Source organism: Trichoderma aggressivum (genome assembly GCF_033847375.1).
Source record: "Trichoderma aggressivum f. europaeum strain CBS 100526 chromosome Unknown scaffold_037, whole genome shotgun sequence".
Taxonomy (NCBI): Eukaryota; Fungi; Ascomycota; class Sordariomycetes; order Hypocreales; family Hypocreaceae; genus Trichoderma; species Trichoderma aggressivum.
In genome coordinates, this window is record NW_026946403.1 from 114,578 (window position 1) to 141,415 (window position 26,838).

Genomic DNA, 26,838 nt, shown 5'->3' on the forward strand with positions numbered 1-26,838 from the left:
CCGTATTTTACAAGCCAAATGACAGATCAAAACAAGACAATCTAAACAGACCAGCCATTCTTTCATCACAACTTGGCAGCGTGCTTGATTCTGGTGCCAGGTTCGGCAAGCTCAACGCCGTACCTCTTCAGCAGCTCCGCCGTCTTGGCCTTCTGCCACTTGAGCTTGGCCGCCGTCTCCTTGCCGCGCTTGTTCTCGTTGCGACCCATCTGCTGCAGATGCACCTCATCAGGGCCGTCAGCCAGACGAAGCGTTCGGATGCCAGCCCACAAGTAGGCCAGGGGAGTCTCCTGAGAGACACCAGCACCGCCGTAGGCCTGGACGGCGCGGTCGATGACGGTCAGAGCCGTCTGGGGAATGAGGACCTTGGCCTCGGCAATCTCCGTGAGAGCCTTCTTGGGGCCCTCCTGGTCCATCTTGACGGCGGCGTTGAGGACGATGAGGCGTGCTGCATCGATTTCGATGCGCGACTTGGCAATCCATTCGAGGATGACGCCGTGTTCGCGCAGCAGCTTGCCGAAAGGCTTCTTGGTTTCGTCGTTGACGCGTGTGAGCATCCAGTCGAGAGCTTGCTCAGCCTATGGAAACAGTGGATTAGTAAAGGAGTTTGATCTGTCTGTAGCAGCAGCAACTTACAGCACCAATGCTGCGCATGGCGTGGTGAATACGTCCAGGCCCCAGTCGGCCCTGGATAATCTCGAATCCGCGGCCCTCGCCGAGCACCAGGTTCTTGGCCGGAACACGCACGTTGTTGAAGGTGATGTGGCCGTGGCCGTGGGGGGCGTCGTCGTAGCCGTAGACCTTGAGCATCCTCTTGATGGTGATGCCGGGCAGACCAGCAGGGACCAAGATGACCGACTGCTGCTTGTAAGGGTCGGCGTTGTTGGCATCAGTCTTGCCCATGACGATGTAGAGCTTGCAGCGAGGGTCGCCGGCACCGCTGGACCACCACTTGGAGCCATTGAGGACGTAGTGGTCGCCGTCGCGAGTGATTTGGAGCTGAATGTTGGTGGCATCCGACGACGCGACCTCGGGCTCAGTCATGAGGAAGGCCGAGCGAATCTTGCCCTCCATCAGGGGCTTCAGCCACTCCTCCTTCTGCGCGGCATTGCCGTACTTGGCCACCACCTCCATGTTGCCCGTGTCGGGGGCGGCGCAGTTGCACGCCTCCGAGGCGCTGCGCGAGCGGCCCAGCCACTCTGCCATGAGGGCATACTCGAGGTTGGTCCAGCCGGGAGACTCGGCGTAGAAGCCCTTGGGCAGGAACATGTTCCACAAGCCCAGCTTGCGTGCCTTGTCCTTGAGCTCCTCGATGATGGACGGGTGGTTCTCCCAGCGGGCATCGCCCTCGCCAACCTGAGCTTCAAGCACGGGATCGGCGCTGTCGACACCTGTTAGCTCGTCGGCACCGATGGTATGGGATTGTCGAGACTCGTTCCGAGGGGCCTCACGGGATGCATTCTTCCTCGACAAACTTGGCGACAATATCAATCTTTTGTCGTGCCGCCTCGCTGACGTGTGCTGAAACCTATGATGATCAATCACGGTTCGTTAGTCCATGTATTTATCATCCTCGGCAGTCCAATGCCAACGAAAGATCAAGCAGGAGAGCGAGCTTTCGATAGCTTACAAGAGCTGGGATTCGAGCCGACATGATGGCGAATAATGTACCGAGCTAGCACACTAGGTAGGTAGAGAGAGAAATAGAAGAAGAAGAGTACAAAGTTTACAAAGTTTACAAGGAAAACTTGGGCCCGACTTCTCCGCAAAAAAAACGTGAAGCTGTCAGATCACCAAAGACGCTGCAATGGTCTGATATTTATCTCGAGCCATGACGGGAGCCGAGGCGGAAAGTAAACGCCGTCGGGCCACGATTCGCGGAGAGATTCTGGGGTAAGCCGCAAGCCGAGGTGCAGAGTGGGGCTTCACCGACACTGCTGGCGACTGCCTGGAGCGCTGTATCTGCAGCTGTTTAGCGGGTGACTGTTGGCTGCTACAGCGAGACCGTTAGTGGGCAGCAGCATCGTGTAATTGATTCCAAATCTACTCCGTATACAAGCACAATTGGTCAATGGCTAAAGAGGCAAACCGTATAATCAAGTCCCATAGCGTGGGATTGCTCCCAGCTACGCATAGAATCTATAGCCCCATAATCCCTTGACAAGGTGATGTATGAGATGACCGTATCAAAAGCTCTCCTCTTCCCCCTCTCTTCTCTACCGTAGCCATAGCCACTAGTCGGAGCCGAGGCTACGGCTTTGCCATCGCACCACCATCTTGAGCAATTGCAAGCGTCTCCCATCCCAGCAACCAAAGAAGAAAAGAAAATCAAGAAAATCAACCCAGACACAAAAAAGAAAAAAAAAGGAATAAAAAAAAGAAGATATTACTTTCCGCACAAAACACCAACATGGCCTCGTTTCTCCATAGGTACTCTACTTCCGGACAAGAAAATGCATCAGCTCGAGGACCGGGTATGCTGTTTCTGGTTGTTCACGCTCATTCTCTGACCAGTCTCGTATCATCCAATTATCTGTCGTCCTTCTCCGCTTAGCAAGCACAGCCGTCGCGATCGTTGTCGATGTGGATGTTGATGGGGTCGTCAAAGTCGCCGCTGTATTCCTCAGACTCTTCTTGAGCCAAAGCATTTCGAGCAATAACTGCCAATTGTTAGCCCATCGTCTTCTTTTACTTTTCCGTCGATCCGTAGTCTTCCCGTACCTTCAAATGCTTGGTCAATGTTGATGGCCTCCTTTGCACTCGTCTCAAAGTATGGGATGTCGCCCTTGGATTGGCAGAACGTCATGGCTCGCTTGGTCGAAATCTAGTCTGCATCAGCCACCCATGCTCTCTTGTGCATATGAACAAAAGGGCATTTATTCCCTTACCACTCGTTTGCTCTCCTCCACATCAATCTTGTTTCCAAGAACAACCTGTAAAATCATCAGCCAGAGCGTCCAGCTTAAGAGCAGCCGCAGCCGTCACACTTACAAAGGGGAAGTTGGGGGGATCCCGCGGAGAAGCCTGGATCAGGAACTCGTCTCGCCAGCTGTCCAGCGCCTCGAAGCTCTTGGAGTTGTTGACATCGTACACCAGAACGCAGCAGTCGGCTCCTCTGTAGAATGCGACGCCCAGAGACTGGAATCGCTCTTGTCCGGCTGTATCCCAGAGCTGTGCGGATCATTAGCATCCCTTGAACCCACGACCCTTGTCTATCCTCAAACACCTCATACCTGCATGGTGACTTGTCGGTCGTCCACCAGGACCTCTCGCGTTAAGAAATCAGCGCCGATGGTCGCCTTGTAGCTTGCGCTGAACTTCTTGTTGACCTAATATTTCCAAACATCATTTCGCCCATTAGCCGTCGCGTGCCTCAGCGATGGATCGGAGTCGTGGCAGGATCACGGCTTACGTATTGGTTCATCAAACTCGTCTTGCCCACACCGCTATCTCCAAGGATGATGACCTATCAAACAAAGCAACTTCAGCATCGCTCTCACGCAGCGCAGCACCGGTGGCGGAGCCCCCATACCTTGAGAAGGACCTTCTTGTTGCGCGAAGACATCTTGACTGGTTATCGTCGTACACTCGGCGCTCCAATGACGTGATGGATATGAGCCAAAAGCACAGCCGCCGCGAGCGAAGGGGCCTTCTCCGGGAGCTGCTGTTGGCAGAAAGATGATGGCGGATGTCGAAAAAAGAGTGTCCGGCTGTGTGATGGAAGAAACCAGAGTCGCCGGCGTCACGAGACCTGGAAATGCTGGCTGCCTGTACTTTTGAGGCTTCAATGACGAGGCTGGCTTTTGCTTTGGATTGTTGATGGCGGGCAGCGATTTAGCGCCCACCCAACGGTACCTATTAGTAGGTACCTAGAACTTGCTAGGCGCCCAGATATCGGTGTCGCAACCGCGGTAGGCCGTTTGCAGCTTAGCCCCATGCATAAATGTAGCCTCCGCATGACGCTGCCCATAATTAAGTCATCCAGATGCTCGCACGTGATGAGGTACCTCTACGCAGTTGTCCTGAGGCAAAGGTACATGCACTCCCTGGCATCCCATCTCATATCGCTTCCATGTCACCAAACAAAGAAGGATCCAATAGCTTCCTCCTCAACATCTGCATTGATCCTGTGCTTCTACATACTGCAATTCGCGCTGATGGCCCTGGCACAGCTCCCGGCGCTTTGCCATGGCGGATGACGATCTGCTGGAAAAGGTTCACAGCCTCAGCGACCTGGAGCTGGCCGTGCTGCTGTGTCTAGTTAATCGAGAGCACGTCCTGATTAGCACTCCGCCGGCAACCATTGATGACTTGGTGCAAGAGCTTCAGCTGGTATGCGACTCTTTATATACACAGCCTTGTCTTCCATTGTTTCAATAGCTGACACAGAACGCACGTGCAGATAGCGAGCAAGACATACAGTCTCAAATCCGTCGTCGTCAACTGCCACCCGTCCACGACACTCGAGGATTTCGCCTCGGCTCTGCTTCTCCAGCCTCAGCAGCCTCCCCTCAACTCTGCCTCCCCGGCCATCTCGCCCTTCTCCCGAAACGATTCGTATTTTGCTCTCAACTCGCATTCGAACCACCGGTCATCTACACCGCTCAGCCCCCGTACTTTCCTTTCTCCTCCGCAGATCGCCCACTTTGTCATCGCAAAGAACCTCGACCGTGCCCCGCGAGTCGTCCAGATCCAGGCGCTCGAATTACTGCGCACGCGACGCATCTTCACTCGCACATCGGTACAGGCGGCGCCGAAGCAGTTTGTCTTTATCCCCGTCTTGGGGGCCGCAAGCGGTGGTGAAGCACACGTGACGGCGCATCTCAATGACTTCTTCTCGGTTGCGCATTGGCACAACCCGGAAGATGGGTATGTCAATTTAGATGAGGTTGAAAGTCGCAACAAGGATGACGATGAGACGGCATCTACAGAGAGCGTTGTGAAGAAGGCGTCAAATGATACGACGCCATCGACGGCCTTGATATCAGATATTGTAAGTCATGGTCGCGAACCCCTGAGTTCTGGCATCGTTATTTACAGGCAACCCTCAGGAAATCAGCCAACTCGCAAAGCTAAGCCAAGAAGTCCAAATCGATGTCGATATCCTCCGATACCAGATGAACATTGTCTCTTTCCTTCGCATGCACCGAGCAGTCGCAGGTGGTATCACGCCTGCGGCAACCAAACATCTCCACCAGCTTGTCAAAAGTCTTGCCCCTTTGCATAAGCTTGATTTCGTGACGCCTGCTTTGGTCGGGCTAGCCGTGAGAAAAGTCTATCTCCACCGTATACGCATCACCGAGCCTGAAAAGGAGAGAAGTATGCAATGGGGGAGCCAACTCGAGGCGGTAGAAGCGCTGCTCGAAGATGTAGGTCCCGAGGAAGTGATGGAAGAGGTTTTGGAAATGGTTACGGCGCCTTTGTGAAAAAGAAAAAAAAAACTTGTATTTTGCTCCATGTTGATTCTTTCAACCCGAGCCGGCTTGTCGCCAATCGAAAAAGACAAGCCCCCTTAGTAGTTTCCCAAGTATACATAATATAGGTAGAATCTCAGATTCCAGATAGCATCGACACCACATTAAATATGCTACACCCAATCCAGATGCCCTCCCTAACAGCGTAACATGTCATACAATGGATAATATGCTTGACGATGTAAAATAACCGATTCTAGAAGCACATTACAATTAAATATCATGAACCGTTTGATTCATAAAACGCCCTTTACGAAACCTCCTTGATCTTGCATGACCAGCCCGAGCCGGGAGCCAAAAGCGGCAGACTAAAAAAGAGGGAAATGGTTAGCAAATACACGCCAAAACTGCATCATCAGAAAAGTAAATCGTCGTCTTACCTAGCTCCAAGACACCAGCCCAGCTCATTACCCTTAATCTTCTTGGCAACCTTGACCTCGCGGTCAATGGGCATCTCATATCCGGTGTGCAGCAAAGCCATCATAAAGTTCAAATCCAGGCAGTGCTCGGGTCGGTCCTCAAGCTCCTCCAGCGCACCAGGGACGCTGGAAAAGACGTCCCAGGCCTCCTTACCGGCGCAGACCTTTTGAGTGAGATCGTGCATCTCGCGGAGAGTGAAGGAGTCGGGCATGCCAAGGGGCTTGGTGCGGTCGTAGAAGTATGAGAAGATGTAGACGTCCTCTTTGGCAAAGGTCTTGGCCAGGGCGGGTTGGTGAACACCGTTGAAGGAGCAAGGGGCGAGTGTGCAGTCAGCGTCCTTCTTCAAGATCTTCTCGGCAATGTTGCGGCATTGGGCCGGGGAGGGCTGGGAAGGACCGGTGAAGTTGAAGGAGCGCGCCTCGCCGCCGTTGACCTCGACGTCGATCGCCTTTGTGGTGCCGGGGGCGATGCAGGGGTGCACAATGGGTGAGTTCATCCAGGTTTGGTCTTCGCCCTTGACCTTGACCAACTCGTCAATCAAGGCGGAGTGGAGAGCCTTGCGAGCAGACATCAAGCCGTAGCCAAGATGAGAGTGCTGGTACAGGTCGAATTTGTGGCCGCCAAAGTCGAGCTCATACTTGTGATCACCAGGAGCCAGCTTCTCGGGCATGCCTCCGTCCGGAGCTCCCTTAAAGGTAGGCTCGAAGACAATCTGGGTTGAGCCACCGCCGAGATCGAAGACAGCAGCAGTCTCGCTCTTGTCTGGGCCGCCAATCTTGCCGAGGAGGTAGTTGGTGGTGATCCAGGCATACACACCCTCGTCCGAACCGTCCATGATGGCAACTCCGTTTTGCTCAGCAGCCACGACAGGGAAGGGATAGTCCTGCTCCAGGTGTCGTCTGACCTCGGCCAAGATGGCGTCGGCGAGCTCCTTGCCAATCAGACGCAGACCGGCGGTGGCCTTGACAGCAACGGGAGAGCACTTCTTGAGCTGATCGGGGACGTGTTCCATGGCCACGGCCATCAAGGGATCGAGACTCTTGGCAGCAGCAACGGGGTCGTTCTTGAAAGCGCTCAGGCCACCGACGGACTTTTCAGTCATCTTGAACTCCTCCTTCTCGAGCTCGGGGATGGGACCGCAGTTGTTGAACTTGTAGACGTGGATCCGCGAGCCAGTGCTGCCGGCGTCGATCATGAGGACATACTGAACGATGGGCTTGTCCTTGGAGTAGGACTTGGAGCACTTGTCGGTGCCGTAAGAAGAGTCGGCGGGAGCCTGGCCACTATTGGGCGCGCCGTTGCCAGCAGCGGCAGCACCATGGTTGGCGGCGGGAGCAGCGTTGGTAGCGGGAACGTTATTGTTGTTCGTAGAGCCTTCGCCCAGAGGGCTCTTGTTGTAGACCTCGACACCGGTGGGCGACAGCCAGTAGAACAGGCACATCAAGATCAGGACCAGCGCGCCCGTCTTCAGCCACCGCGACTTCTGCGACTGAGACAGCATGGTTTCTTTCATGCTGGACAAGAGGCCTTGGTTTCGATGACTCGGGTAGTATCGATCAGTCTTCTCGTGGGGGTCGTGGGCAGCGTGCTTGGTGGGCAGCGACACTGAAGTTCTCCTCATCAGGTCGCGGGGCGATCAAAGAGAGACGCCGCAACGCATTAAATAGCACAAGGATAAAAAGGAAAGACAAGAGTGAGTGAAGAACAGTTGGATTGCGGGACCAACAACGGCACAAGGTTTCATTAATTTAGGTGGAAATGATTGGGACTGGGAAAAAAGGAGTTCCAGCCAAACAAACTTCTTCCGGGGGCGTGTGTGGAGGGGAACAAGGCAAGGCACCAAGTACCTTATCACGGCAATCTGTATGGAGGGGTACTTGGAACATCCACAACCGGCGACAAGCATTTCGTGGCCCAAGATTGACGAGCCATTCGCCACATTCCACAGCCCCTGAAATCGAGCGTCTCGAAGCGATTTGCCCCCCCTGGATGGTGCGTCAGTGGGTCGCCTTAGGCCTGAAGCGCTGGGTTTCAGCGGAGCGCTGCAGGGTAAGTGCCGAGGGCATTTTACCAGGTGGCAGGATGAGAATGTGATGGAGATGAAGATTCAAGGCAGATCTGAGAAACGTTGATTCAAACTCGAGATTTCATCCTGTTGAAACCAGCGAACAATTTATTGCGCACCGTGCTTGCCGCCATCGATTCAGCATCTGTCAGAGGTTTCGGATTTAACCTAGCGGAGTTGTTTGTGCCAAAGTCCGCTGTAGCTGGAAGCTTCGTCGATTCGTATGTCATCTGCTGCCTTGATATCTAATATATATCCATCTGACGTCGGCTCAACTCAGCCCTGTCCTATAAACTCACACTCATCACCATATCCCGCCGTTAGATACCAAATATCCATCGCATCATATTCGGAAGTTTTCGAAATACACCACTTTGAAATTGCAGCCTACTATCGTTTGCTCGGCGATTAATCATCACGCTCAGGCATCAAGTACACCAGCACAAGATGGACGTGCACCTCCTTGTATACGACTTGTCTCGCGGCTTAGCCCGCCAGATGTCCATGGGACTCCTGGGATTCCAGCTCGATGCCATCTATCACACCTCTATCGAGCTCCAGGGCCGTGAATATGTCTACGACGGAGGCATCATCTCCATCGTCCCGGGCTCCTCGCACCTGGGCCAGCCTTTGGAGAGGCTCCACCTCGGCAAGACAAACCTCCCCATGGACGTGATTGGGGACTATCTAGAGTCAATACGATCGATTTTCACGATAGAGGTATGAAGACATGTTCAGCTGCAACTCATATGAACAAGCGGCGGCTTACTCCCAGCAATAGGCATACGATCTGTTCCGTCACAACTGCAACAACTTCACAGATGCATTCTCAAACTTCCTCCTCGGCAAGGGTATCCCAAGCCGCATCGCACAAATGCCACAGGCAGTCCTTGACTCGCCATTTGGGCGCATGCTCATGCCTCAGCTTACCCAAGGCGTCAATGCCAGTAGACAAACCGGCTCCATCCTGGGACTGCAGCAGAGTTCCCAACCCATGGCACCCGCCAAGGCCGCCTCATCTGTCAAGAATGTGACTGGCCAGTCGGAGCTATCAACCCTCTTGGATCAAGCGAAGATGTCCTGTGCGGTTGTCTACTTTACTTCTGCGACTTGTGCCCCGTGCAAGATGCTGTATCCCTTGTACGATCAGCTAGCCGAGGAATTTGCCGGCAAAGCAACCTTGATCAAGATTGACATTGCGCAACCACAGACCAGCTTGGTTGCCAGTCAATACTCGATCAGCGCAACACCCACATTCGTTACTTTCCTCAAGGGCGAGCAGGAGAATAGATGGTCTGGTGCTGACCAGGCTGCTCTCCGGGGGAATGTCCAGCTGCTGGTACAGATGGCACATCCCAGCCACCCCCATGAGAAGCTGCGGCTTCCCACATTTGCCAACCCCAATTCGAAGCCTGTATTATTTGGAAAAGTGCCGCCGATGCAGAAACTGATGGCTAAGATGGGGGCGGAGATTTCGAGCAGGCCCGAGGTTCAGCACCTGAGAAGATTCATCGAAGACCGCACCAAGGGCGAGGCTCTGGATGCGGTGCTGCCAAACATGGGACACATGGCTAGTTTCCTTCAGGAGTTAGTTGTCAAGCTGCCTATCGACACACTGTTTACCGTTGTTGATCTCTTCCGGTGTGCTCTTCTGGACCCTCGAGTCAGTGGGTATTTTGCCGAAGAGACGGCACACAGGACAGTTGTGAGCATCCTCAATGCCGTCAACGAACAGAGCGAGTGCCCATACGCCCTGCGTCTTGTCACTTTGCAGATGGCATGCAATTTCTTCTCCACCCCCTTGTTCCCAGACGAAATCTTGCGGAACGAGCACCTTCGGGCACCAATCACCCGATTGATATCAACCAGCTTCCTCGACGATGGCCACAGCAATACTCGGGTGGCGGCCTCGTCTCTTTTATTCAACATCGCCCTGACGGACCGTAGATCAAGACTGGGGGAGGCTAAACCAAGTCTACCAGATGAGGATCTTATCGAGCTTGCGGCATCTGTCGTAGAGGCAATCGCTCAGGAAGAGACATCAGCGGAAGCTCTTCAGGGCATGCTCTCTGCGTTAGGTCACCTGGTCTACTTTACAAATCTTCAAGGAGAGCTGGCTGATCTCCTTCGAGCTTTGGATGCCGAGGGAACAGTACTGGCAAAGAAGAAGGCCTTTCCAAAGGAAGCATTGGTTAAAGAGGTGGGAAGTGAACTCTTGGGGAAGGGCCTTAGAGCAGCATGAGGATGATTACAAGGTTGGCGTTTTGATGATGACATGATAGCCCTGCTCTGCGTATATTTACGATAGATTTCTTTATCAAGTTTAATACGATTAATCTCAATACAATATCCTCTTCGTTGTGAAAATTTCTGTTACCTTGCTCAATGTCAACTCCATTGTATATCTGAGCATGCCAATACCTCAGTCTAACACTTCCAGAATGGATACTTTGGTACATACTTCTGGCAGTTTCTTCACTGCAAAAAAATGCTGCTGAGTCATCCACTCAGCTTCCCATCGCCCCACCCTGCCGCAGCCCTTTTAAGCAGCCATCGGCAGCCAACCTTTTTGAATTTTTCTTCTTCTTTTCTTTCTTTATCAAAAAGCCAACTGAGCTGCCACGACCCTCACCCAGCTAACCCACGGTGTTGCGTTGCCTTTCCCCTCGTGGGAAACGCTCAGAAGAGTAAAACCCTTGGATATAGGAAGTCTGCCGCTACGTTTTTTCAATCAGTGGGCGGTAGACGCCAAGAAGGGGGGACATGCCAGCTTTTTCTCCAAAGCTCGGGATTAATTTTTCCTTTTTTGTGTGCGTTCGTGTTATACATGCGCCCTTGCTGTAGTGCTAAAGTGCGGCTGAAGAGCTGAAAAGCTGAAGAGGGGCTGTGCAATTTTATCAGCTGCCAAACAGATGTGTTTGTTGGGATGATTTGAAGTTCCTCGGATGTTTTTCTTTCTTTCGGTCCAGCTGGGAAATTGGCTGCCTCGCATCGTGTAGTGCCTTGCGATTCTTTGGGGGAATTGTGCCCGTGATGGGTTGAGTGCGAGTGAAGGGCAGAAATGTCTGGTAGCACGAAGTCATCATCTATGACGCAAAAGTCTCGAATTATCTGTAAAGAGCCTGCGTAGTAGCTGCAGGTTTCACTGTATTAAAGCAAGAAAAGCAAAAGCTTGATGGCTATTGGTACATGAAGGAAGTATGCCGAACTGAGAGCGTGGATTAATCCATCACGACTTTCCCTCGCTCAGATTCTCGATGCCATTGCTTCGATGCTGGTCCCTCACAAACTCTTCAATCTGGGTATCATGCTCTGGTCGATTAGGAGGCCCGGGAGGCACTTCTTTATTCTCCTCCACCTTGTTGTCTGGATTTGATCCGCCGATGAGAGGGGCGACAGCAGGAATGGCATGCGATACTGTCGCGTGCATGTTAGCTTTAGATGTCAGATGTAAATCGAAAAGCCATCGTCTTGTGGCTCTTCACACATCCAATCCGTCATGTTGAGGACAAAAAAAAAAAAAGAGACAAAACTCACTCTTATCGACAACAGCCTTCACTGTCGAGTTCCCTTCGCTCTCATGTTGGTGAACTCGGCTGTCAATTGCCTCCTTGTCGAGCTGCTCCTTGAATGTCGGCGGCGGTGGTGCCTCCGGGAGGTTGTTGTTGTTGTCGTTCTTCTTGGGGGAGCTCATCATGTAGTTGACTTTGTCGTATTGGTCTCTGAGAACACCGTAGAGAATGAAGATCAAATATAGGCTAGAAGTCGTAACATCGATTGCGACTTTGCCGACCTTTGATTCTTTAAACGATGTCATGGCTGGCGCTTTAGACTTTCGATCTTACAGCGAAATGTGACGTCAAGATTGAGACTTTGGCTGGGTGTACTGTAGATCAGTGACAACAGCAGTGGAACAGCGGAGGAGTTACAGAGGTCTTGGCCTGCTGCTGTCGGGAATTATAGCGGCTGGCTTTAGCGCTGCTGCTAAGGCTTTCGGGGGGTCCGCGAACGGCGCCGATAAGATAAGCGTTGAATCCATTGGAAATCATCCGTTTCCTCTTCCATGTGATGATTGACAAGCCGCGATATTCCCCCCAAAGACACCAAACTGGTGATTGAACACTCGGTTTCTTTTTTTCTTTCATTCTGTCTATTGTTATAAAATTTTATTTGTTTGATTCGATATAGACACACGATATACCCACCTTCTTCGGCAATGGGTTCGCAAATCGCCCCAATTCCTATTACCATCGTCACCGGATTCCTGGGCTCTGGCAAGACGACCCTCATCCTCAACCTCATCCCCCAACTCCGCGCCCAGAATCCCTCGTACAAACTCGCCTTGCTAAAGAATGAATTCGGCGACCTCGCGGTAGACTCCCAGCTGGCCTCCAGCTCAGCCATCTCCGGCGTCCAAGAATTGCTCAACGGATGCATTTGCTGCAATCTCGTAGGCCAGCTGGGCCCTGCGCTTGGAGAACTCGAAAAGACTGTCGTACCAGATCGCATCATCATCGAGACGAGCGGATCTGCGTTCCCGGCCACCCTGGCGCTGGAGGTTAACCGAATCGCGAGAGATACAGGCAAATATGTTCTTGACGGAGTCATCAGCGTCATTGACGTGGAGAATTGGAAGGGCTACGAGGACACGAGCTATACGGCAAAGATTCAGGCGCGATATACCGACTTGATTGTGTTTAACAAGTGGGAGGCTGCGGGCGAGGACCGATACGATGAATGTCTGGACAGAGTGGGCGACTTGGACATCGATGTGGCCCGTGTGAGGAGTGACAAGGGTTCGGTGGACATTGGTGTCGTGTTTGGTATCGATGGAGGCCTGGCCAGGGAATTGACGGAAGTCCAAGTCAGCGGAGAGCATAATCACGATCACCAAACGAAGGGCGACGGTCATAACCACGGTCACAGCCATAGTCACCAAAGCGAGGTCGAAGTACTCTCAATCGAGCTCAAAGGCGACAGTGGCGCTGCCGTCTCCACGGATACGCTGCTCAATTTTCTTAGGGCGGCTCCTAAAGACGAGGCATACCGCATCAAATCCGTCCTTACTCTCTCATCCACACCTAGAAACTCCGACCCAGACGTACCGCAACCCGAACCCCATCCGCGTGGCCGGTACATCTTGAACTGGGCATTTGGTCGATGGACGTTTACGCCCCTTGCTGAGACTGCTGAGGAACACTCTTCGAGCAACGGCGTTGTATTACGGATGACGATGATAATGGCACGATACGAGAGTAATAAGTGGAAGAAGAGGATAGAGGCTGGCTGTATGATAGAATTAGAAGGTGAGGATAAGGGGGAGTTGGTTGTTAAGAGGATATTGTAGAGGTGGTTTTTGTATAGACGACGTGATGATTTGAAGAGTTTTAGACGGACGACTGGGAATGACACGGGATATAAATGTAGTTTATTGGGGAAATAGAATATGGAATATATATTAAACACGCTTTCTTTGCCAAATAACTCCTGGTATTACTGTGATGCCGTACTAAATAGGGGTAAAAACTACTATCCTGGCTCTCCTCTTGCACCTTTGAGAGCAAAGTTATCTTCATCGAAATAATAATCTGCCCAGTCGAGATCATATAAATCAAATTGTTCCCTTTCGGCTGTTTTTCCTCTATTCAGATTCTGATAACATTCTGGCCCCCTCGTATTGGGTACTTGAGAACTTCCATCTCCCATTGGATCATCGGCATCATCCAGCAATACGGGAGACTCTGTGGATTTCCTGTCATCTGAGGAGCACGTATCCAGCGAGTACACTGAACTCGAGTACACTGAACTAGAGTACTCACAACGCGCCTTTGTAGCAAGATGATTGCCATGGGGGAAGCAGGTAGAAGAATGTAAGATACTCTCCTCGTCTTCGTAGAAACTGCTACTAGTTGACATTGTGAATTCTGCTTTGCAGGAGTTGCAGAGGCCGTCTTGGCTGTCTCTTGATTGTGAGCGGCAGAGGGGGCATACGAATGGAGGTAGAGCTGGGCTTTGAGGACGTGCTGGAGAGGATTGTGTCGATGGACTAGTATATACGATGGGTGATGACACGGGCGACGGAGATATATCTAGCCATGATTGTGTTGTTGTCGTCATGGACTGAGACGTGTAAGTCGTTTTCGGTAGAAGAGTTTGCTGCGATACATATTGATGTTCTGGAGGCATTCTTCTATATTCTGTTGTTGCGCCACGACGTGGATTCAACGCCAACTCCTCCTGAAAGCCCCGTCTCTGTCTCAGACTCCGATTATCGTAATTATCTTGGTACTCCATCTTCTCTAGTTCCAGACGAATCCTATTCATACACTCCGCCGCAATCTCAAGATTCCGGCTCCTCCTCCTGTTCCGCATAATCGGTGGCTGCTCTTCGCCAGTCTTCCAGTCCCGTATTCTGCGCATGAAGTCTGCTTCTCTGGGAATGTCTCTGTGCGAAACTTCTTTCAGGGGCCTGTCGGGGTAATGCTTCATGCGGAATTCTTGTTCCCTTTCTACTGTATGGGACGATTCTTTGCGACTTCTCTCTCGGGCGCGCGGCATTTCTAGGAGGGTTTGGTGTCATCTTCTTCTATAATCTTTTTTTTTCCTTATTAAATAGAGAAGTAGTTTTGATGAGAGAGGATGTGAGGCGAGATGTTGAAAAAGTCGTTGTTTTCTTGGCAGATGATCATGCGGTCGCTTTTATAAACAATGAGCTTTTTGAACAATTTGCCATTTCTTTGTCCGTTTACAACACATGACACACATCCAAGAATTTATGACTGAACGCATTATTCTTGGTACGATACGTGAACTTTTATATTTTTGAAAATTTTGTTTATGAACTGCTGTGTATATAATGAACAGGAAGCCGCTCGTATCTTGAGTGGGCTACCCGGTAGAAAGAAGCGATATGTATATACTTTGGATGAATGATCATGATAATGACGAATTTTCCTTTGGAAAAAAAATATTCATCGCCTGCTAATGCCAGTGCAATTTATTCCCGTTGCGCAACCCCTGAACAAAACACCCATGAACTTTCATCACAAGCTCACTGTGACTGTCATGTTATTACTCAACACCAAAAGAGTAGGTGGAAGATCATGACACAGCAACTCAACATCCGAAAGGTACTGAATCGTCCTATCATTGTCCAGATACGTCCCCTCAATCGGAATCGGCAATGTACTCATGAGAACGGCCGTTTGTTTGGAATTCTGTCGCATCAATTCGTTGAGGATTAGGTGTTGCGCTCGACTGGGTAGGTCGTTGAACGACAAAGCAACGCCTTGTGCCGAGTAAGGAGCACCATCTTCTTGGCTCGCTTCGGCATCAAGTCTATGTGATTGTACAAGCTCGGGGATATCTAAGCTGACATCTCCCTGTCCAAAATTGGAAGGCTGGGATTCTCGTCGAGAGTGATAACGAGACTGTGTGCTTGCCCGTGAATAATACGTCGGCTGCTCGGTGTATGAAATCGCCCGCACACCTCCCCCAAAGTTTCTCCTCGGCTCAGCTAGTGGCTGCGTGGAAAACTTGCCCAGAGAAGACTGCCGAGAGAACGACGGACGGTCTGTTCTAGGGGTTCCCGGGCTCGAGGAATCGGTGGTGGCGAAGCCAATTCTCGAGCTTCCCTCTTCCGTGGTGATTCTCATCTCTGGAACAGGCCGGCTAGAAAATCGGGCTGCAGATGACTGTCGCGATAGACCTGGTCGGGGTGTTGATGTATCATCGTCTCCCGAATATCGCTCGCTGGGAGATTGTGTAGGGCTGCTTGAAGGGAGGGTATTGTGGCGAGCATCACGGATTGCCAATTGATCTAGATTTGGAAAAGACTCTATGCTTTTAATCTCAATTTTGAAGCTGCTCCTCTGTCGGTTATTTGCTCGTGGCGTGGCGTCCAAATCGACCACGGGTATTCTCATGGATGCTGGAATGATGACCGAATCGTGTCTACTCTGAGTTTGTGAAAAGGCATGAGATCTTGACATGGTACCATACGACGGAGTAGATGTGCGATTGACGTTGGCATGATATCCTGGCCTAGTCGCCTGACCGAAAGCACCATTTCCGCGTATCCCCGGAGGTGTTCGTGGCCCCCGAGAACGGTTCGAAGATGACATCTCTGGCGACAATGGATCTATTACAGAGCCTGTCGTGCTAATGGTGTCTGTATCGCTGCCACTTTCGTATTCCGAATCAGAATCCTCAAAGACCTCCTCGTTCAGATGATGAGTATGCATCCCGATGTTGATTCCCATCTTCGTTAGGGAGCCGATATTTGGCCGCTTGGGTATACCAGAAAGATTCATGACACTGGAGCGTCTCCGTCGTGACTCTATTTCTTCATGTGGATTGTAGACTCCAGGTCTTCCGGCGGTTGAAGTAAGAATATGTGCCATGTGTGTAAACTCTTGGCTCAATGACATGGCTTCGGTTTTCCCGCGGAAGTCTTCCAAATCATTCCACCACTCCTCATCTCTTAACGCATCACTGACGATAATCTCACAGTCGAGATTGCTGCTCCTGCCGTTGATGATGCGCTCATACATGTCCAACTGGCCGCAAGCTAGCCAAAAGACTCGTACTTCGGCGTCGATACGCAGCTTCTCTAAAAGCGCGCGGACTCGTGCCATCTCTTCTTCGACTTCGTTTTCGTATTCGACAAAAACCATGACTCTTATAGTATAGGCTTGTTTCCAAGTGTGGACGCTGCGGAGAATATGACCTAGTTGTAGAATGAGAGTGTCTGTCCAAAGTTAGCTATACATAAAGCTGAAAGAGAGAGATTATCATGAGAGAACAGACTTGGCTAAACCTACAGGTGTCGAAATTAGAAGTCAACATATTTTTTCCCTGGGATGAAACCTCAGCGGACATTTGGATAGGCCATAGATCGATATACTTCTTTGTGCTGGACTCGTCCTTTCGGGGCGTGTCTAGATCATCAAATCCGTACGCAACAGCTACATTCAGCCGATACAACAGCGCCAAGTCTTCCAAAGCCGTCATGTATTCTGCCGGAGACATCATGTCCTCAATACGAATTGCATCGGTAGGTAAGAACCCTTCCAGTAGGCGAGCAGATGTATCACCACGAGGCCTTGATGTCGCTTTCCCCTGATATTTTGGTGGGCGATTCATTTTGGAAGCAGGGGCCATTGGGATATCTGGCACCCTTAATCGATGACTAGATCTTCGTAGGTCGTCCATGTTGTAAAACCCCATTATGGCAATGTTGGGGCGCATACCACCTAGACCGGACGACAGAATGAGATTTCGAATGCCCCAGTTTATGGATGGCGACATAGTCAGCTGTACGAATGCTTTAATCTTGGAAAATTCGGATATATAGCGTGTCCAAGCTGCTTGTTGTAGCTTCGCCTCATGGACTCCGCTATTGAAGTCGTCCGTCACGATAACGTGGCCCAAGATATAAAGCGAACCTTTCTTCAGTGAATTGCAAAACTGAATCAGCCTAGTCTGCCGCCGCGGGTTGTTGACGAGGAGAATGATTTGCGGTCTCCAGAACTTGATGTGCTCGGGCTTTAGCCTTAATAGATACTTTCTAACCTGGTGATAGATGAGATTTTGCGAGACATCACCCCAGTGCTTAGGTGGGCAGAGGTAATGAATTAGCAAAAACACTAGAATGAGAGCGCAGATTGCGGTTGAAGCATACGCCTCATCGATGAAGAACATGGCGGCTGCAGATAGGAAACTCCCGACGAATGCAGTTTGCGCACTGAAAAGCTGAAAACTGGGCCTGAAATTGGGAGCAGATCCGATTTTTAAGAGGAAACAAGCCAAGTTCATGACAAAGAATGTCATCTGTTCAACTTGTTAGCTTATCAACCGAGTGTAATAAGGAGCAGGATCAAGGCATGGGTGTTCCAATGCACTGACCTGATAACCCATGGAGATGAGTGTAGCAATTTGATTCAAGTCTGCGAAAAGAGCAACTTGAGCAATACAGTAGGTTAAAAATATGGCAAAGATGGGCTCATCGCCATGTCGAGATCCCTCCCCGAAGAGTGACAGCCCTGGGAGAAGCTGATCCCGGGCAAGCGCCTGGAATAACTTGGCTGAACCGATCACACCCATGAGAGCCGAAAAGAAGGTAACAGCACACTCGCCGGCCAAGATTATAGGGGCGTATAAGCTTGTCAGAGAAATGATATTATCGTTGGCTAGAAAAGATTCGTGAGTGATGGCTGCGGCCATCGACAGGATGACGGTAAAATAGACAATAAATGTTGTAAGGGTGGCCCATAGTGTTCCATTTGGAATGGCCTTGCTTGGATTTCGCAAATCACCAGACATGGAAGCCCCAGCAAATATCCCGGAAGTGGCTCTTTACATAGACTGCATTAGCTGACGTGAGGGGATACTAGAGGCAAGGAGGTACTCACGGAAAGAGAACACCAAAGAGATCCCTGAAGGTCTTGACGCCTTCATAACTTCTCTCAGAGACCCGAGGCACAAAGTTTCCAATAAGTGTATCGACGCTGATGCCTGTAAACTTGATCCCAGCCGCTGCGTCTTCAAATGGCGCCTTGAAAATGGCAGATACTGGAATGCTGATGATGGCAAAGGTAAGAACAATGAGCAGCGCGTTCGAGGCCTTTGCAAAGGTTGAAGAGCCAAGTAGGCAAAGAGCCGTGCATAACATCAAAGCAGCTGTCTGAAGCCCATAGCCAGTCCAATAGCCCTGAGGGAAGCTAGACCCCATGTTGAGTCTGATGCAGTCAATGAGACCAACAACGTTCATGGCAGTATTCAGAGCCTGGGCCAGATAGAACAGGATGCCGATAGAGCCGCCGAATTCCGGGCCAAGAGACCTGGAAATCAGGTAATAAGCACCTCCGCCCTTGACTTCGCCATTAGATGCGATAGCGGAGAGCGATAGGACAGTGAGAAGATCGATACAATAGGCGGAGAGAAGAAGACCTGACGTGACGAGACTGGTTGGAACTGAGCGCCATAAAATCACCCGTTTCCTACTTGCTGCTTACCTAGAATGCCAATGAAACCAATCTGTCCCAAGATGTGGCCAAATCGAAGGAACATGAGGATGCTCAAGATGTTGAGATAGACGGGAATGTAGACACCAGATACGGTGCCTAATTTGCCGTTGCCAGCGACCTTTGCAGGCTCCATGGTCATTACCAAGGATCCTTTTCTTTCCGACGACTGATGAGGCATGGGTGATACGATGATCGCTGTGAGGTTTGTTATGTCGCGTAACGATCTTGTAAGTGCAGGCCACTGGCGACGAACACCATGGAGCCTCCCTCCTCGCGCTCCGTACCTTGATTAATCTTTCGTGTGAAACCCGACCACAGCATAAAGTGTCATTTAATTTCAGAAAGTTGGGGTGGAAAAGGAAGAGAAAGAGGCAGATGTAGCGAACGCTATCCGCCGCCTGGTGAAGGTTGTTGGAGAGATCATCAAAGCAGCCCGAGCAAAACTACGATGGCGATCACGGCAATATCAATCTCCAGGCAAGAAACTAAAACTATAACGGCGACCAATACCGTTCACATCAACCAAAGACCGGCGTCATGCCAAGGGTTCTGGGATCTGCGGCGGGGCAGCTAAATGGGAGAGCCATCGACGCCATCGTGCTGGCATTTCGCATGTAAAGCTGCCGCTAAATCAGGTTTGAAGATGTCTTGTTGCATGGTGAATATGCATGCTTTGTCACATAATGGCTATCCGTCTCTTTGCAAGGACGATATTGCATCGGGCCTTTGTTGCTTGGGCGAACTGAGGCTTCTTCAGGCAAACTTCATCTCGTTTGCTGTCTATTGGTGACCTGGCGCCATGAACGGATAACTTGAGCCTGGCTTAGCACTACTGCTAGACTTTAGTGCTAAGCTGGCTAGCTTCAGCGTTGATACTGTACGAGCACGAGTATAAATCTCTCGTCCGGAAACCACAAAGATCAGGTGAGAATCGTAAGCTCCGCAATGGTGGGATGGAGGCGGTCGTCATCCCAGGGCAGGCAAGATGATCTTCAGCCGGCTCTGGCGGGACTCGATAGAACTTGATTTGCAAACACGCTGTCGGGAGCTTTTCGTCGGCTACCTAGTCAGTGTTATAAGCCAGGCATGGCTGTCCTCGATGCAACGGCAGGGCTGCAGCATGTCGTCAACACCGACCGCATTCCCCAGTATGGACGCGAGCCTAAGGCTTGGATAGCAACGACAATGCAAATACCGCCCAATTTCCTTTGAACAGTAACAGCCTCATCTTATCATCTCATACTCGCGCCAGTAGAGGCAGAGCCTGTCACGCATATGCGCGGCGATCATCTTGGCTGCCCCGCTTCCATCATCACGCGCCATGACGGCATTCCGAGCCAGGCAATGCATTGTAGTGCAGAGAATATTCCTTATGCTCACATTGATCGTTATTGGTGCCAATGGGCGGTCGTTGGTGACCAAGAGTGCAACATGATAATGCCGCAGAAAGGAACGCAAGTATTGAAGAGTACTTAATACCCCATTGTTAGGCCCATCGTACGGAGATCATCTTCATCTAGTGCGGCACTTGTCGTTAACATGACCACCGGCTCGTCCCGCCTGCCTTTTGGTATTGGTGTTGACGCAGTTTTGAGGCGTCTCGGCGTGACCAGACGTCTGAACTACCCCACGGGCAGGCTGCGGCACCTGAGAAGACACCGCTTCGTATAGACATTTGGCTCGATCCCGATGGATGGATGGATAATGGCTCGTTATCACCAAGTCAACGCAGGGTCAGCAGCCAGCGGAATGCATGGTCCAGCCTCGTGATAAATCATACTGGCTCGCGCACCGAACGTCGTCCAATTAGCACCTCCCCGCTCTTATCCGGAGGCGTGGTCTTGGGTCCTGGTGGCTGAAGTTGGCAGGGAATTGAATTTCTTGGGGGGCAAACGCTGACGGGAGACGGACATGTCTGCCCCTACGTTCTTCTAGTACCAAGCAAGTACAGCACAAGTCCAATATGCTGCGTGTGTCAGTGCTATCTCCATCGTATTCGACACGGCGTCACAAGGGCTCGGCTCGCAGCGTGACCGAACTCGTACATTGTTCTTGATCCTCGCCCTTGATAGCGGACGGAGCAATCAAGCCTCTCTGATTGAGTGCCGGTCAATGCCCGTTGCTGTCTCAAATCTGCCAAGCTGTTGTTAGTCATTGGATACCACCGCAAGCCGGGCTCACGATAAGCTTCATGCACAATTATCAAGCAGCGAGTACGAACAAAGCCGAACCTTGCAGCTTGTGCCCAGCTCCAGGCCTCTGAAAGCCGGCCAACTGACGGATCGTCGAGCCGAGGGTCCTTTGAGCTGAGACCCCTCGTCCTGCCTGGTGCTCGCTGATTGGCTCTTTGATGCTGGTTATTCGCTCGATGAACGATTGCGTGCTGGCTGGATTGGACAAGATTGACTGCCAATGTTTGATTGTTCCAGGTGCGAATATTGACTGTGGGATTTAGGCCTTTGCCTCAGCTGCTCCTTCAGGTGGTCCAGCAGTAAATCGAGCCGATCTCGTTGTCACAGCGGACCCTCGCCGCTAAAGGCCCACCGCTGAGCCCCTACCAGTCACCAGACCGTAGCCGCTGTGAGCGCTGGGGGCGGTGCAATTTGGATCAAATGCTGCCGCGCCGTTATCGCGCCCTGTGCCTGTACACGTACCTGTACCCGTTGCTGTACCTGGCGCATCTGCCCGCCTGCCGCCTTGACGCTGGTACCTCGCCGGTACCTCTCCACGTCTCCCGCTGGCCAAGGCGGCTAGTGTGGCTGCTCCGTCATTAGTGCCAGGACCTTTTGGCAGCAGGCAGCTCGTCCACTGACGGGAGTAATCAATCCATGCCAACCTACAGATTACCTATGTACTAAGGTAGCTTTGCACTTCTTTCATCCTTTCTCACTCCAGCATTTTGCCTCTGTTTTTCTTCAACCTCATCTCCTTTTTCAAGCATCTTCATCTCCTAATTCGGGCATCTCTAAACGCAAGCGGCATCAGCATCAGCGTACGGCGCGACCTCGGATCGCCATCCTATCCTTCGAGTCTCGACTCTGGGCCGCCGCCGAACCTTATCTTGCCGTGTTTTGCCTCGTGTTTGTCACCGAGTCTCCCTCGCGATCAGGGCCGCATTCTTTGGCATTCTTAGACCGACGCATCTTCCTCTACGGCAGACCGATATGCGATAGGAGACTCGACTGTACTTTAGCTAGACAGAGCCTGGTCACCACAGCAGTATCGCAATCACAATGTCTTCGCCGTCAAGAAGCGGGTTAGCCCCCGACCCCGTCGCAATGTCGTCCTCGCCCAGCCGGCCGTTCTCGTCGTCTCTGCCCCGAGAAGAAGTCACTGCCAGGCTTGCCGAGCCGGTGCGATCTTCATCTCCCATGTTGAGAAGCGGTTCGCCTCGCCCCGGATTCGCAAAGCCTGAAGGCGGCGCGCTTGGCGAGGGCTCAAGCTTCGCCCAAGGTCCTGGTGTATCTGCTCTGGCCGCGGCCTTGTCCGACTCCCTGGGCCAGACACCGCCGCGACATGGCACTCCTCCAGCCCGCGTCAGCACACCGCCGGTCCGTCCGCTGTCCCCATCCGGCATTGGCCGCTCTGCTACACCGACAAACTACGGCTCCTTTGACTCGAGGGGCCGCCCTGGAGCGGAGAGCGCGGTGCCATTTGAGGATCCGGAGATCATCAAGAGGCATCTGGTGCAGGCCAGTGAGATGGATAACCCCACGTCAGAGGCATCATCAGAAACTGGCAAGGGCAAGCAGACGGCCGATTTCGGATTTGGTACTACTGGCCTGCACGAGGATGAGTTTTCGAGTCTGCGTCTGCAAGGTGGGGATGTGACACGGGGGATCTACAAGTGGACCGAGCAGGCAGAGGCCAGGACCAGGATGCAGCGAAGTAAGAGTTTCGATCATTCTAGGCCCGAGCCTGAAAGCGACACCCTCGACATCAACTCCATCAAGGTGCCGGGTGGTTTCCGAAGGAATCATCTTCGAAGAAACGTCATCAGCCCTTCTGGGCATCATGAAGATGGCTTCGGAGGCGCTGATTCCCCTGGCAGCAACCGGCCGTTATTCACCTCCAGCTTTCTCGAATTCCTGTCCATATACGGCCATTTTGCCGGTGAAGAGCTGGAAGAAGATGACGAGGTCCTCGGCCCCAACGAGTACTTCCAATCTGGCGAGGACAATGGCGAGGAAGAAGACGAAGAGCCCATGGAGGACAGCGCGCTGCTGGGCCCTTCGAAAAAGAAGCGCAGGAGAAAGGTGCGTGGCGGCAGCGGCCAGAACAGCCAGATGAACGCTGCTCTGCTGCTGCTCAAGTCCTTTGTCGGAACCGGTGTCTTGTTCTTGCCGCGCGCCTACCTCAATGGCGGCATGCTCTTTAGCAACCTCGTTCTTCTCGGTGTAGCCCTGCTAAGTTACTACTGCTTCGTTCTCTTGGTCACAACGCGACTCAATGTGGAGGGCTCGTTTGGCGACATGGGTGGTATTCTGTACGGAAAGTGGATGCGAGCCGTTATTCTGGCTTCCATCGTCCTCAGCCAGGTCGGATTCGTTGCTGCGTACATTGTGTTTACCTCGGAAAACTTGCAAGCCTTCATCTTGGCTGTGACGGACTGCCAGACATCAATCAGCATCCCCATGTTGATTCTCATGCAGATGGTTGTCTTCCTGCCCTTTTCTCTGTTGAGAGATATCGGCAAGCTTGGATTCACGGCCCTGATTGCCGACGCCTTCATCCTGATTGGACTTGCTTACCTCTTCTACTACGACGTCTTGACTCTTGCGGCCGAGGGTCTTGCCGACATCATCATGTTCAACCAGCGGGACTGGACGCTCTTTATCGGAACGGCCATCTTTACCTTTGAAGGCATTGGCCTCATCATCCCCATCCAGGAATCGATGAAGCAGCCGGAAAAGTTCCCCAAGGTCATGTTCCTCGTCATGATCATCATTACCGTCCTCTTCACCGTCATGGGTGCCATCTCCTACGCCGCGTACGGCTCCAAGACGCAAACCGTCGTCCTCCTCAACCTGCCGCAGGATAACCGCATGGTCAATGTGGTGCAGCTCCTCTACTCGGTAGCGATCCTGCTTTCGACGCCGCTGCAGGTGTTCCCCGCCATTCGTATCGTCGAAACCGAGCTGTTTACTAGGAGCGGCAAGTACAACCCCTGGATCAAGTGGCAGAAGAACATCTTCCGCTTCTTCGTCGTCATGTTGTGTGCCGCCATTGCCTGGGGCGGCGCCGACAACCTCGACAAGTTTGTTGCGCTCGTGGGCAACTTTGCCTGCATTCCGCTGGTCTACATTTATCCTGTGAGTTGCGCTCTAATTACTCTCTTGTATCTGTTGCATGGACATGATTTACTGACTTTGCCTTGCCATAGCCCCTGCTCCACTACAAGGCCGTTGCGCGAAGCAAGCTTTGGAGGTGGTCTGACATTGGACTGTGTATCTTTGGCTTCATCGCCATGGCTTATACTACCAGCTTGACTGTTATGAGCTGGGCCAACTCGGAACCCAAGGCTCCTGGATACTGTGACCGAAGGGGTGGATAAGTTTGGATGATGCGGATATAGGGGGAGAAGAGAGCACTCTGCAGTGTTTTTGACATACTTGGGTAGCAGTCGGTATAGTATTTACTCTGTGATTCTTTTCCGTATGTTTTATTAGGGCATTGGATAACTAGGACGAGGGATTGGGCTTGGACAACCACATATTCAGATTGAAAGGACATGTATAGAGGAGGAAGATTCACTTTGTGTACTTACATGTGGGCCATTGGGTAATTTGCGATAGAGGGTGACCGTACAGATACAGAGAGGGAGCGATGGGCAGCATATTTGTTTTTCGTTTAATACATTAGGGATCGTTTAGCAACCTTGGAGACGTGTGCATATCTACCAGTCCATGCTGGTGAAGTTGTAATGGGTATTCTTCCACCAACTAAATACATACAATTGATTGCTTAATTATAAGTGGTAGTACTGACCTCTTACTACCTATAGGTACTAAATTGAACTGTGGTAAGCCATAGCAGATGCAGCAAGTAGCATGCGACTGACATTAACAGTCAGCATCACATGCGATGGGCATGATTTCCAGTGAAAAAAGCACCCGCCGATTTCAATGCCTTCAATTGAATCGTTATGCATCTATTCATTCATTCTCTCCCTGTAACCTGTAAAAGGTCAAGGGGAGCCGCCCAGCCTAGCGCCGTGGGGCCGCTCCGTAGTGGAGATGGGGAGCGCTGAGCCGGAGCGTGGGATTCAACTAAAAAAACTGGAAAACAAAAGCCCGCATTCTCGGTCTCCGAGACATTGATTTCTGACTTGCCTTATCCATGCTCAGAATGGAGAAGCTGCTCATTGGGCGGGATTACTGACTGACTGCATACGGGCAGATCTGGGATCTGGGATCTCTCTCTTTCTCCGGATCAAGCAGCATGTCGAGCGCTGGTCTCTGTCTCTGTCCGCCGCCAGCATGTCGTTGCGCATGCCTCTCCATGTCCACGTCTATTTGATGCCATTGAGGCTGTCGTGCCAATTCAGCAGGATCGGAGTTTATCACAGCATTGCTTCAGCAGCAGCAGCAGCAGCAGTGACGATACCCTCAAGACGAAGAAGCCTCACCTCGAAATCCGCGCGCCCGCATCCTCCTCCCCCGCCGTTTCCCACCGTCTCGACCTGTCCGTCGCCGACGTGCGGATGCGCCGACACGCCAGCCATGCCGGACGGGCTGGAGATTGACCGGGAGAACCCGCTCAACGGCGTCATGGCCGGGTACGCCGAGCACGTCGTCGTGTGCACGGGGAAAGACGACTGGATGTCCAAGATTGAGGACGAGAACGGCGGCGACAACCTGGCGGCGGATCTGAAGGAGCTGTTTGGGAGGGGGGGCAAGTATACGGATGTAAGTGAAGCCCTCCTTTGTGGGAATACTGAGACTATGAAGAGGAAAAACTAAAAGCTAACGGGCCATGCTACGTGCAGCCTTTCCATCACATCTCCGTCATCAACTCCTCCTTTCCCAGCTCGGTGCCTCCCCGAAAGGAGATCCAGTCGACGTCGGTCTACCTGCTGCCCAGCTTCAAGTACGTGCCTTTCCTGCCGCGCGTGTCCTTTGACAGCGTTAAGGCGCTCGCAAAGGGGTTCTTGCTGCCCGAGAAGCTACATCCAGCTCACGCGGGGCTGTCGCCCGTGCATCGCGACAGACTGACTCGAAAGGAGGCCTTCCAGGGCTTGCTGCCTGGGGTGCAGGACGTCAAGGATGTGCTGGTGCTGATATGCGGGCACGGCGGGCGGGATCAGCGGTGCGGCGCCATGGGACCCGTGTTGAGGGACGAGTTTGAGGACAAGCTCGAGAGGCAAGGCTTCAACGTTGCGAGCGAAGCCGTTCAGATCGGGAGTCTGGATGGGAATCTGGGGGAGACGGGGAGGATAGAAGGGAGCAGCAACGACAAGGTGGCCAGGGTTGGCCTGATTAGCCACATTGGGGGTCACAAGTTTGCGGGCAACGTGATCATCTACATTCCGCCGGGATACACGACCGAGGGGGGCGAGAAGCACCCATTGGCGGGCTACGGGATCTGGTATGGGAGGGTAGAGCCGAAGCATGTGGAGGGCATTGTGGGAGAGACGGTGATGGGGGGCCGAGTTGTGGAGGACATGTTTCGCGGGGGAATCGATGCGCATCGACGGATCCTACGGCTGTGATCCGTATCAAATAGACACGGGAATAGAATACACACATTAGTATGTATACCATTGACATGTCGTGGCCGGGAAAGGAAAGGAAAGGAAGGGGAAGGAAAGGCAAAAAACGTGGCGGAATCGGTGCTTCTTCACATGTTCACA

The 26,838-nt window shown here is 52.0% G+C and overlaps 10 protein-coding genes across 10 annotated transcripts; 5 read left to right on the plus strand and 5 right to left on the minus strand.

Moving 5' to 3' along the window:
• Positions 1-65: 65 nt before the first annotated feature.
• Positions 66-1,654, minus strand: Triagg1_7952 (uncharacterized protein; the record flags this gene model as incomplete). The annotated part of the gene is made up of 4 exons (XM_062902744.1): positions 66-578; positions 637-1,381; positions 1,452-1,528; positions 1,631-1,654. 4 exons carry the CDS (start codon positions 1,652-1,654, stop codon positions 66-68), a joined length of 1,359 nt encoding a protein of 452 aa, XP_062753032.1.
• An 896-nt stretch (positions 1,655-2,550) lies between these two features.
• Triagg1_7953 (uncharacterized protein) lies at positions 2,551-3,565 on the minus strand (the record flags this gene model as incomplete). Its single annotated transcript, XM_062902745.1, has 7 exons — positions 2,551-2,660; positions 2,722-2,824; positions 2,889-2,933; positions 2,992-3,171; positions 3,234-3,329; positions 3,413-3,466; positions 3,533-3,565. The coding sequence occupies 7 exons, from the start codon at positions 3,563-3,565 to the stop codon at positions 2,551-2,553; spliced, it is 621 nt and encodes a 206-aa protein (XP_062753033.1).
• Positions 3,566-4,188: 623 nt separating this feature from the next.
• Positions 4,189-5,426, plus strand: Triagg1_7954 (uncharacterized protein; the record flags this gene model as incomplete). Its single annotated transcript, XM_062902746.1, has 3 exons — positions 4,189-4,332; positions 4,403-4,993; positions 5,052-5,426. The coding sequence occupies 3 exons, from the start codon at positions 4,189-4,191 to the stop codon at positions 5,424-5,426; spliced, it is 1,110 nt and encodes a 369-aa protein (XP_062753034.1).
• Positions 5,427-5,850: 424 nt separating this feature from the next.
• On the minus strand, positions 5,851-7,515 carry Triagg1_7955 (uncharacterized protein; the record flags this gene model as incomplete). Its single annotated transcript, XM_062902747.1, has 1 exon — positions 5,851-7,515. One exon carries the CDS (start codon positions 7,513-7,515, stop codon positions 5,851-5,853), a length of 1,665 nt encoding a protein of 554 aa, XP_062753035.1.
• Positions 7,516-8,406: 891 nt separating this feature from the next.
• Positions 8,407-10,201, plus strand: Triagg1_7956 (uncharacterized protein; the record flags this gene model as incomplete). The annotated part of the gene is made up of 2 exons (XM_062902748.1): positions 8,407-8,679; positions 8,741-10,201. The coding sequence occupies 2 exons, from the start codon at positions 8,407-8,409 to the stop codon at positions 10,199-10,201; spliced, it is 1,734 nt and encodes a 577-aa protein (XP_062753036.1).
• Positions 10,202-11,188: 987 nt separating this feature from the next.
• On the minus strand, positions 11,189-11,776 carry Triagg1_7957 (uncharacterized protein; the record flags this gene model as incomplete). The annotated part of the gene is made up of 2 exons (XM_062902749.1): positions 11,189-11,376; positions 11,497-11,776. The coding sequence occupies 2 exons, from the start codon at positions 11,774-11,776 to the stop codon at positions 11,189-11,191; spliced, it is 468 nt and encodes a 155-aa protein (XP_062753037.1).
• Positions 11,777-12,175: 399 nt separating this feature from the next.
• Triagg1_7958 (uncharacterized protein) lies at positions 12,176-13,306 on the plus strand (the record flags this gene model as incomplete). Its single annotated transcript, XM_062902751.1, has 1 exon — positions 12,176-13,306. One exon carries the CDS (start codon positions 12,176-12,178, stop codon positions 13,304-13,306), a length of 1,131 nt encoding a protein of 376 aa, XP_062753038.1.
• Positions 13,307-15,002: 1,696 nt separating this feature from the next.
• Triagg1_7959 (uncharacterized protein) lies at positions 15,003-19,164 on the minus strand (the record flags this gene model as incomplete). Its single annotated transcript, XM_062902752.1, has 5 exons — positions 15,003-16,708; positions 16,782-17,790; positions 17,866-18,313; positions 18,372-18,933; positions 18,975-19,164. The coding sequence occupies 5 exons, from the start codon at positions 19,162-19,164 to the stop codon at positions 15,003-15,005; spliced, it is 3,915 nt and encodes a 1,304-aa protein (XP_062753039.1).
• A 3,055-nt stretch (positions 19,165-22,219) lies between these two features.
• On the plus strand, positions 22,220-24,540 carry Triagg1_7960 (uncharacterized protein; the record flags this gene model as incomplete). Its single annotated transcript, XM_062902753.1, has 2 exons — positions 22,220-24,298; positions 24,370-24,540. The coding sequence occupies 2 exons, from the start codon at positions 22,220-22,222 to the stop codon at positions 24,538-24,540; spliced, it is 2,250 nt and encodes a 749-aa protein (XP_062753040.1).
• Positions 24,541-25,465: 925 nt separating this feature from the next.
• Triagg1_7961 (uncharacterized protein) lies at positions 25,466-26,697 on the plus strand (the record flags this gene model as incomplete). Its single annotated transcript, XM_062902754.1, has 2 exons — positions 25,466-25,894; positions 25,975-26,697. 2 exons carry the CDS (start codon positions 25,466-25,468, stop codon positions 26,695-26,697), a joined length of 1,152 nt encoding a protein of 383 aa, XP_062753041.1.
• Positions 26,698-26,838: the final 141 nt, after the last annotated feature.